At 35.0% G+C, this 12,046-nt stretch overlaps 1 protein-coding gene across 2 annotated transcripts in view; it reads right to left on the reverse strand.

Annotated features, from left to right (window-relative positions):
• vir (VIR_N domain-containing protein) overlaps positions 1–12,046 on the reverse strand; it is a 346,195-nt gene that overhangs the window by 250,617 nt on the left and 83,532 nt on the right. For both annotated transcript variants that reach the window (XM_090377624.1, XM_090377623.1), the window contains exons 13-14: positions 11,838–11,926; positions 3,644–3,839 (exon numbers count right to left, since the gene is read on the reverse strand). In XM_090377624.1, coding sequence (XP_090233750.1) covers positions 3,644–3,839; positions 11,838–11,926 — 285 coding nt within the window. The remainder of the gene's footprint in view (positions 1–3,643; positions 3,840–11,837; positions 11,927–12,046) is intronic.

Raw genomic sequence — 12,046 nt, forward strand, 5'->3', positions numbered from 1 at the left:
GTTTAAATGCTGCTTCATTTCAGAGGTTGAAAAATATTGTAAAGACAGCAACGTTCCTTTCAAGATTTTGCTTTTATTAGATAATGCTCCTGGACATCCTACGCATCCAGATGGTTTCAATTCGAATGTGAGAGTCCTATTTCTACCACCAAATACGGCTTCACTCATCCAACCTATGGATCAGGGATGTTATTTCGAATTTAGAAGCATACTATTTACGCACAACATTTGCTCAGGCATTGTATGCAATAGACGGTGAGAAAAATTTTACATTAAGAGACTTTTGGAAATCTTACAATATTTACCACACTATCTTAAACATTAATAAGGCCTGGCTGGAATTTACTAAAAGTTGTTTAAATGGCGCATGGAAGGAAATATGCCCACGGCACCTAAAAGGCTTCGAAGGGTTTAAAAAAGATGAATCATATGAAGAGGTTACAGATAAGATTGTAAAGGTTGCAGAGCTACTTCAGTCGGAGGTTGATGCCAAAGACGTGGAGAAGTTAATAGAGGAAGAAGAGAAGGACTTATCTAATGAATTTATTGACCTGCAGACAGCAATAGTGAAAGAAGAAAATGCTGACGAAGTTCAAGATGAACCAAATGAGGAGCCGAGATGCTTCCAAGATTTAACACACATTTGTAACCAAAACATTACCAAACACAATAAATAATCGTAAATAAATAGTCGTAATAAAATACGTAAGTATTTTATTACGACTATTATGTAATAAAATATTGCTAATGCTTTTGCTTCTATCGTAAGCAAACTTGTTTTTTGTTTGATTTTCTATCCAAACAGATGACAGCCGTTCCATCTCTTCCAATTCTTTGTGTCTTAATCTAATGGATTTTAATTACACTTTGAGTCGTTCCTGCTATGAAAGTTGTTTTTATTTTCTCTGCATTCTTTGTAATTCTCAGCGTTCCCTCATTTAGGTCTGTAGCACGTGCAATATCACATCGTCTTTCATTTCGCTCAAAGCGTTTCACAATTTCATATTTTTTCTCTATCGACAGAGGTGGACTGGCCATAAGCCTTACAGGGAAAACCCCAGTGGGCCGGAGGCCGGTGTGATTTTGGCCATAAACCATAGTATGAGCCCACTACAAATTTTCCTGGGTAAGAATTTTTGACCCAGTCCGCCTCTGTTTATCGATATCGCTTTTCTTTTTCTCTCTGAATCTCTGCAGTGTCTTCTTCACCAGGACGCTTCCTTTTCACACCTTTTAAGTATTTTACTCATTTTTAGGGAATAAAGCACAATTTCAAAATGAGGAGGCACACTTGATACACATAAACAAAGCTGCGCGCGTGTAGCAACTAAATAAACAACACCGTAAAGGCAGAGATACACTATTAACACCTCACATTTTACTAAAGCACATTTAGCATTAGCATTAGTAGAGGCATATGATGCAAGAAAGCAAGCTTATTCAGCATCAGCCAAAAAAAAAAAAAAAAAAAAACACACACCACTCCCATTTCACCCCTCCGTTCGTTCGAAATACCTGTCCAGTTGAGTCTTAAATTTGTTTAGGCTATCAACTTCAACAACAAGTGACGGAAGTCAGTTCCACCAACCAACCACCCGCTGGCCAAAGGCAAATTTCCGCACATCTGTCCGACATCCGTCCTTCCTCAATTTGAATTTATGCCCTCTGAGGTGATTATTTTGAGCAAGATGAAGAATCCCATTGGCATTGAGCATGCTCAAACCATTCAAAGCCTTATACACCTCTATCAGATCACCTCGCCAGTGCCTAGTCTCCAGACTCTGTAATTTGCAAAACTTAAGCCTTTCTTCGTAAGAGCAACCCTTTGTTCCATTCACTAATATTGTTGCCCTTCTCTGTACCCGTTCCAGCAGCTCTACATCCTTCTTGAAATGAGGCCTCCAGACCTGTATACAGTACTCAAGATGTGGCCTAACCATTGCCTTATACAAGGGAATAATCACCTCCTTATTTCTGGGGGTTACTACCATAAAACAATAAAAACAATTTCCAGTTGTGTTTCTGCTAGTGAAATCTGTTATAAAGTCGATCTAATTGCGTTTGCGATTATACCGATAGCTGGAATTGTGTTGGTTTTTACGTTATTATGGTGAAATGTGTTTCCCCTTTCACTGATATAAAAAACAAATACATTTTCAGAATCTTCTCTTCATTCCTATCGTGTTGCGTTCAGTTGGGGTAATTCCGGTCCGACTGCCATTTCTTGTAAACACAAAGGCAAATCGTGCATAAGCGAATTTGGTTTGTGTTATATAATATATCGTTCCCCTATTTATAAATCGTGTATGATCGAATTCATGTAGTGTAAACACGTGTTATACGAGGACTGACTGTACTTGGATTTCAGGAAAGCTTTTAATACCATTGCACATGAAAGACTACTGTATAAATTGGAGCAATATGCCATTAAGAGTAAGTTCCTACCAGGATAAAAGGATGGTTGAATGGGAGAGAAGACAGAGATTGGTAATAAATGGATACTGCCATAGTGGACTAATGTTATTAGTGGTGTCCCTCGGGTTTCGGTGTTGGGCCCATTATTGTTTTGTATATTTATCAATGATATTGATGAAGGTATATGAAGCTTAATGTCAAAGTTTACAGATAATACAAAGACTGGCAGGGCTGCTAATAACAGTAATGACAGCATGCTGCTGCAACAGGATCTGGAAAAGTTGGGCAGATGGGCCGAGAAGTGGCAACTGAAGTTTAACATTGACAAATGCAAAGTACTGCATATGGGTAGTAGTAACTCCAAAGAAATGTACCAACTGGGTGGTGTTACACTCAGGGTAGTGGAGAATGAAAGAGACCTGGGTGTAATTGTGCAGTGAGGTATGAAGTTTTCTGAGCAGTGCAGACAGGCTGATAGAGTAGGTCATGGGGTCTTGTCAATGATATACAGGAATTTTGCGAGCAGGGATAATGAGATGATTAGCCCCTTGTATAAGGCAATGGTTTGGCCACACCTTGAGTACTGTGTACAGGTCTAGAAGCCTCATTTTAGGAAAGATGTAGAGTTGCTAGAATGAGTACAGAGAAGGGCAACAAGACTGGTGAGGGGAACAAAGGAGTGCTCTTTAGAAGAAAGGCTTAAATGCTGCAAATTGCAGCTTCTGGAGACTAGGCACCTGCGAGGCGATCTGATTGAGGTGTATAAGGCCTTGAATGGATTGAGCAGGCTCAATGTTGATGGGATTCTTCCTCTTGCTTAGATTACAAACCTGAGGGGGCATAGATTCAAACTCAGGAAAGACAGTTGTAGAAATATGTGTGGAAATTTGCCTTCAACCAGTGGGTTTTTGATTGCTGGAACAAACTTCAATCTGTTGTTGTGGAAGTTGATAGCTTAAATAAATTCAAGGCAGAACTAAACAAACATTTAGAACGAATTGATCGGTGAAATGGGAAAGGGGTTTTTTTTTTTTTTTTTTGGCTGATGCTGTATAAGCTTGCTTTCTTGCATCACATGCCTCTACTAATTCTAATGCTAATATCGTTAATATTTTTAATACTTCCTGTGTTATCTTTACCTGTGTTGCTTTAGTCTTGTTAACAAATTTTTATAATATATTTTAAAATATAAATTTTTAAATTAAATTATAAATGATAAAAGACTCACAACAACTTTCTTTGCATTTTTATAAATCGATGTAATTTCACTCAAGCAAGCAGTTATCAGTTTGGCTTGTGTTTCTCCTACAATGTTGCTAGTTACATCACTTGTTCCATCCACGTCCATGGAGTGCTGTTCTACAATATCACTAAGGCCATCAGAAATTACCTTACTCTCAGTTACTTGAGTATTTTGAACATTCCTAAAGTGAATAAATAAATAAATTAGAACAAAATTAATCAGAAAAAACTGGAGATACAAATAAAACAACAGAAAGTTTACTAACCACAAAACAGTTCACTTGAAGGTTAACTGTTTTGTGTTCAAATGTACAATTAAAAAAATCTGATATATTTAACTGTACACTACCCTATATCTTCAGTCACGTCATCTTGAACTTATAAAAACATACACAATATTAATATCACAGACACATATTTATACCAGATTAGTCAAGAACACAGAGATACTCTTACCACAAAAGACTTTGGTTCTGCAAATTGCAGCACTTGGAACAATTCATTTAGAGGAGAGAAGGCTGACTGAAGAGTTTAAGGCTGGATCGAATAGATTGGTGAAATGGGAAGGGGTTTTTTTTTTCTTTTTGCTGAAAGAAATGTGGCACACAAGGGAACATAAACTTAAATAAAATTTAAATATACATGTGCAAATTTGCTTTAAACAAGAGAGTAACTGATTATTCGAACAAACAACCATTTGGTGTTTTGGAAGTGGGTAGTTTGAATAAATCTAAGGAAGAATTAAACATATTATTAGAGGGGATGGATTAAAAAAAAATGGACAGATGAGGTGGTCGGTTTTTTTTTTTGGTTGATGCTGTATTACCTTGCATTATTTGCTACTACTACCAATAATAATAATAACAACAGACAAGATGATCCTGCACAACAGACCACACATAACCCTCATTGACAAGAAGGAAATGGCTACCTACCTGATCAACATAGGAATACCCAAGACCAGCAAACTCCAGAAAACCTACAATGAAAAGGTGAGGAAGTACACAGATGTAAGACAGGAAGTGAAAGAAATGTGGCATATGAAACAAGTAATGATCATCCCAATTGGCATGGCAACCACCATCATGGTGCCAAAGAGCCTTCATTAAAAAATGAGCACAATAGACCTCCCATAGAACATCACGGAACAACAGACCTCCCAAAGCCGTGATCCTGAATACCTGTAGGATAGTCAGTGTTTCTCGACCAACAATAATGATAATAGCAGTAACCAGACACGACACAACCACTCCATGCACTTGGTACCAGTACCTGTTACGGGGTGTAAAAAATCCCATAAGGGAAAAATTCATAATAATATCATAAGTTTGAAAATTTTCAATAGCATCAACTGATATATTTAATTACCCTCAGTATATATATCATACACTGTGTGTGTGTGTGTGTGTGTGTGTGTGTGTGTGTGTGTGTGTGTGTGTGTGTGTGTGTGTGTGTGTGTGTGTGTGTGTGTGTGTAAATACAGGTAGTTCTCGACTTTACGAGTTAATTCATTCCTAGAGCACACTTGTAAAGCGCGAAATTTATTTCTCATAGACAGGTTAAAAATAGAGGTTACTTTTTTTCTCAACAATGAAATTAGTTAGCTAATTCGTTTATGTTTAAACAAGGATTGATTTATGCAAAGAAATGAAAACGTAGCCTATAAAATCAATCAAATTATAATAATAAAGAAATTATTTATGACTTACAAATGTTAAAGAATGTTTGAATAAACATTCTTTAACATTTGTAAGTCATATCATCATTGACTAAATGCACACTTGTTGATCACTCGTTATTGATTGGCTCGGTACTCATTGGGTTTTTGGAGGTGTCTTCTTCAGAAATGCTTCAAGAGGCGTTTGTTTCCAAGATAATCTTCTCTTTTCTTTATAAATTTCAATAGCATGCATAAGCATTTTTTAATGGAATGCACAAATTGCAACTAACATGATTTGCGCAGAGTAACAAGTTTATGAAGCTTAAAAAAAAAGGAATGAAGAGAAGATTCTGAAATTTTATTTGTTTTTTTATACGATTGAAGATTTCAGTAAAGGGGAAACATATTTCAACATAATAACGTAAAAAACCGCACAACTCCAGCTTTCGGTTACTACCCGTTTATAATTAGATGCACTAACAGAAAAGCCCAATAAACCGGAAAGTGCAAATTGTTTTCTGGTAGTGACCTCCAGAAATGTGCTTTAGAAAAATATCACAAAGCCATTCAAAAATTGGTTCTTATAACAGAACATATGATAACGATGAAAGTATAGTGCATTTTAATTATTTGAATTGGTAACTAATACAATTTACACTATGAAAACGACCTTTTAGAGAATTATATAGCGAAAATTTCAACTTCCAAGGTCATGGAACAAATTACCAAAAAATTCGTTCCACGTGTTATTGGGTTCACATTACGATATTGTCACTGGAACAGATTAATATCGTAAAGCGGGGTGCACTATATTGTATAGCTATGAGCGTGGTTTGAAATTCGGTATTTATGAATGTTTAACATTAAATTTTTTTTTTTTTTTTTTTTTGCAATTAATGTTCATATTTTCGATTTTGTTGATACTTGAAAAAATAAAAAACTCGTAAACCCGGAAACTCAAAAAGCGAGAACTGCCTGTATATATAATACAATGTCATCTACTCAGTTTTTCTGTCTGCTACTACGTATATGTCATAACAGAAACAGAAGCCTTACTTCTTGCTGCATTTCCTGTGGTTTTGGCTGTGGACCCTTGTCGATGTAGTTAAAATCTTAGGATCTATAGAATTAAGTACTATTTATATATTTTTATTTAATCTGCTTTCAGGCACTGTTTTATTTTTTACCATTGTTACTACACCGGACATGTCAGCACCCCTACTTATACACTTATATAATCTACTTATCTATATTTTATTATGGTTTCTGGGTATTTCTGCTATTACTAGCAGTGCCCCAGGTCCATATATTAATTTTTCATTCATTTTTAGCCATTATGATTTTTCTCTACAATTTATTATTATTAATTATATCATACAATGATATACAGTGTGTGTGTGTGTGTGTGTTTTTAGATCAGACTGTATATTGTTGCTGCCTAATGTACCCAAGTGAGCCATTAAGTATATCTCACTAGAACTTCTCCCTTATTCCCAGGAAAAAAGAGATCAGTAAAACTCTACTTCCTTCTAAAAACCTCAAGTCTCTCAAGAAATGTGGAATTAGTAATGTCCTCAACGGTATGAAAATGATACACTCTTTGAAGAAAGTGAAAATTCAGAACATTCACTTGCAACAATGAGTTTTGGGGTTCTATGATGGATAATTAATTCTAAAATTGAATTTTCTTTAATAAACATTTGTGAATTTGTATCTCAGATATATATCAATAAATTTTTTTTCTAACAGTCACCTTTTAAAACCTAAGTGTCTTATTTTCCAGAAAACATAGTAATTCATTATATACATGCTTGATCCATAACAACATATCATATACTTGGACTTCATGAAAGCTTTTGAACTGTTGCACATGGAAGACTGCTGTACAAATTGGAGTGGTATGGCATTAAGGGCAAGTTACTACAATGGATAAAGGGATGGTTGAGTGGGAGATGGCAGAGAGTGGTAATAAATAGACACTGCTCTACGTGGACTAATGTTATTAGTGGATTTCCCCTTCCTCCCCCCCGGGGTTCAGTGCTGGGACCATTGTTGTTTTGTGTATTTATCAATGATATTGATGATGGTCTATCAGGTCTAATGTCCAAGTTTGCAGATGATACAAAGGTTAGCACAGTAGTAAAGACAGTATGCTATTGCAACAGGATCTAGAAAAGTTAGGCAGATGGGCTGAGAAGTGGCAACTGAAGTTTATAATACAATGTCGTCCCTTTGTATAAAGCAATGGTCAGGCCACTCCTTGAGTACTGTATACAGGTCTGGAGGCCTCATTTTAGGAAGGATGTAGAGTTGCTAGAACAAATACAGAGAAGGGCAACAAGATTGGTGAGAGGAACAAAAGGGATGCGCTTACAAAGAAAGGCTTAAGTTCTGCAAGTTGCAGCAGCTGGAGACTAGGCACCTACGAGGTGATCTGATCAAGGTGTATAAGGCCTTGAATGGTTTGAGCAGGCTCAATGCTGACAGGATACTGCCACTTGCTCAGATTAAGAACCTGAGGAGGCATAGATTCAAATTGAGGAAAGAAAGTTGTAGAATAGATGTGCAAAAGTTTGCCTTTATCTAGAGGGTAGTTGATTGCTGGAACAAACTTCCATCTGTTGTTGTGGAAGTTGATAGCTTAAATAAATTTAAGGCTGAACTAGACAAACAGCTTGCAATATCTAGTCAGTTATATGATCGGCGACAATATCTATGGGCTAGGACTGGACTATATCATCATCAAACTGAATTAGAGAGACATATTTGTGCCAGCTTACCCTCTGGAATTTACAAGTGAATCGCTACAATGGAGACAAGTTATGCAACCCTGGACTGCCAAAGCACTACTACATACCACTTCCATTTATTTTTTTGCTGTTCTTAAACTCTACATCTTCTATCTTGTGCATAATCGATTAGGCTGGCCGAAAGCAATATTCAAGATACTATTTTTCTGTTATCACTCCTTTTTTTCTTCTAAAGCCAAGTTTAGAGTCTTTTCAACACTACTTTGTTAGTCTAGATTTCTCCCCCTTTGTTGGTTCATTTGCCTCATTTGTTTAATTGCCAACATCCCCATTACTCTGACAAATTTACACCCTCCCCACACTCGGGGTTACTTCAGTTGTTATAAATTCATTGGGAACTATCGGCTAACTTCATTGGTCTCCGTTATAGCCTTGTTGCTTTCGCCTCCCTTGGTTCATCAGTAAGTTGTCATTTCCTGACTATCTTCTTTCGCCCTGAAATTACTCCCTTTTTTTGTTAAAATTCACGTAGGACTGTTTGCGATCTTTGGGATTCTGGAATTAATTGGTTTTAATTTTGGCGTAATTTTGCATTTTACTTTATATTTATTTTAGATTATCTTGGTTTTGTTTCTATTCCTTTTCTGTCTGGTTGGCTATGATGTATATGTTTACAATGACTGTAATGATCCTACACAAACCATTATAAACTATTTTATTAAGTAAAATAAAATAAATTAGAGTTGTCTTGTATTAAGATAATAATAATAAAATGAAAGAAAATAAGTAAAATGAATAGTACAATTACACCAGATAAAATTGATAAAATAAGATACCTGTCTGTACAATAAAATAAAATAAAACAATGTAGATAAAAGCAATAAAACACTGATAAAAGTGATAAAATACCAATGCGTTCAGAGCCATCCGCTATATATATATATGTGTGTGTGTGTGTGTTTTTCTGGGTTTTCTGAAAAAAGTTATGTTTAAAACAACTTAACTTTATTCTTATTTTTACATAAATATATAATATTAACTTCATTTATTATCAATTTGCTATACATAGAATGAATAATTTGACCAGATCCAGAGGGTCCGTGAAACGGACCCCCTGGAACTAGTCTATGGACTGTGAGGAGTCTGCACACCCAGTTTGGGAAATGCTACTCTAGAACAAAAAGTCAGATCAAGGCCAAAATTTTAGGTCCAGTTACGATTTTATAGCACTAATTTCATTATAATTTCACCACAAAAATCAGCATAAATGAAAATATGTTTTCACATTAATCAACGAGAAAAATGCAGATTGCTATCAAATTTTCAACATATATTCTGTTGGCCTCTGGGATAGTTCTAAGTTCGATTTCATAGCATTCCTGTCCCAGTTTCCACCTACAAAAAAATAAGGAATGCTGATCCATTTCAAAATTTCAAGGCTTACTTAGAATATTTTAGGAATCTCTGTAACAAATTTATGTTAATGGGTTACCTTATTTTATTATAAATCATGATTTATTACAACTAGCAAATGCATCTGTATTGTAATGTACTGTGTACATTAACTAACTTGTTATTCTTTGTATTCACACATTAAGAACTCCTTTTCCCAATTCTTGTTCTCTTAGCCAATGGCTTCTTATAATCAGCCTTTGAAAGCATCTTTTACTGCTTAGTTAAAATGGCTAGCTCCTTATGCATCCTCATGATATATTTTCTTAATGATACATATGCATTTATGGCTTCTGTGATTACGGGTTTAAATTATATCACAATTCCCTTGTATTGGCCCTCCCTGTGTTATCTGCCCAGCTAATAGAGGATATGTAGTGTCTTAACCTGATAGCCTCCTTTCCTGAAATTAATATCCATACTTTTGCCTTTAACAACTATAATCTCTCTCTCTTTGCCTTCCAACTTAAACTCTGTGATCAGTCTCCACTAAGGACTCCACTGTGTCACAACCTTATGATGTTATCTGGTTTGTAAAGTGATGATTGGGTCTAAAGTATTCTTATCCCTGTTATTTTCTTTAACATGCTAATATAAATAATAACCACCTATTTAAATTGCTAATTCTATCTCCTTGTCGAGTTCCTGTCCCCCTTTATTCCAATCAATAAGAGGAAATGAGATCACTTAAAACGAGGCATTCACATTTACTCACATAACCAACCATCTGCATGTAGAAGTTCTTATCATACTATTCACAATTTTCTGGTGTGCAGCATACCTCCATTCTCATTTTTCTTAGCTTCCAACTACCTCACAATGCACAAATCCTATAGTGGTAAGCATAAATTCCAAATCTGCAAGTGCCTTTGTCATGTTTCGGGTGCCATTTGATGAAAAATGGCAGGCTGCCTTAAAAGTTTTATTTTTTAAGATCTTGAAAGGAGTGTGTCAACTAAATGGAAAGGGTATTTTTACACTTAGTCATGACATACATAATGTAGGAGCATAAATTTAAATTAAGAGGTGATAACTACAGACTAGATATCTGAAATTTTTCATTTAGTCAAAGAGTTATTGACTGTTGGAATAGTCAATAACTGCCTTGTGGAGGATAGAAGTTTATCTAAATTGGAGAGGATAAATATTTGAACAGGATAAATACTTGAAATTAATAAATAGAACGAGGGATGGTGACATCATTTACTTCTTAATTTTTTATTTTTATTGGATGATGCTACATAACTTGATTTCATGCATCATTTTGCTAACACTAATATTAAGAAGTATGATCCTCATCCCATCCCTTATCATGCTTATCCTTCCTAAATACATTATACATGCCATAAAGAAACACATCATCCCCTATTTCACATTGATACCAAGTTTCTGTTAGCCTTATTATGTCAGCATTCATTGTTCCTACCATGACTTGAAACTCACTCATTTTATTAACACTCCTGACATTACTAAAGTCACAATTCAGACTGAGTGTTCTGTACTGTTTACCACTCTGACACATCTGTTGAAGTTAAATAAGCTTATACGCCAGCATTAATTTCCAATTTATTTGAAACACGGCGCCCTCAGCTCATCTCTCCAAAATCAGCATTTGCATTCCATACAGAAAATCTTGAAATGTATGCCAGATAACTTTGACCCATATCAAATAAATGCATACCTATATTACATCATCCCCCTCATCCATCAGTATCCATGAACATTTAAAGCCTCCTCAAAGATACTGGTAAATAACTTTGCACCATCTTTGTTCAAATGTATTGTAATTCTATCTCTACAAAGTAGATTCCTTCTATCTAATACCATGCTGATGAAACTATTCCTCCAAACACCTTGCAGAGTTCCTTAAGTCTGGAGTTAATCAATAAGGTTTTTAACACATAGTCTTCCTCCACACCTGGGCAGAATTGTAGGCACAAATACTTTCTGATCTGACTTGCAGCATTTTTTTTTTTGCTATGATCCTATATTTATCCAAAAAATAATCATCAATATTACTTTCGAGCTATAAACTATCAAGCTACAGATGATATGTAACTATCATACAAATAGTACAACTGATGCTTTTATGTGCAAACTTTCATTTGCTGATATAGCTAAAATATTTCAATGATACTTCTGCACTTCTTATATGATAATTATAATCAAATAATTTATGCTAAAAACATATTACTATTTCATAGTGAAAAACAATGTAAACCAATTAACCTGAATATATATGCATCATTATGTTTTGTCCTCAACAAGGCAGAATGATACACATAAACTTGAAATATTTTTTTAAGGCAAAAACTTACTTTTCCACAATTTCTTTTAATTCTTGAAGAACTTCAAAAGTATGAATTTTCTGTAATAAAGCTGATGCTGCAACTACGGTTCTTGTTGACTTTAAAAAATACCAAATGAAAAAATATACAGTATTATGAAAAAAAGAAAAGAATAACACATACATGATTTGGTTAAAGTCTGATAGGTCCTAAACTCCAAAAATGTAGCTTAAACACAA

Source organism: Mastigoproctus giganteus, chromosome 7 (genome assembly GCF_048544385.1).
Source record: "Mastigoproctus giganteus isolate SK-2022 chromosome 7, ASM4854438v1, whole genome shotgun sequence".
NCBI lineage: Eukaryota > Metazoa > Arthropoda > Arachnida > Uropygi > Thelyphonidae > Mastigoproctus > Mastigoproctus giganteus.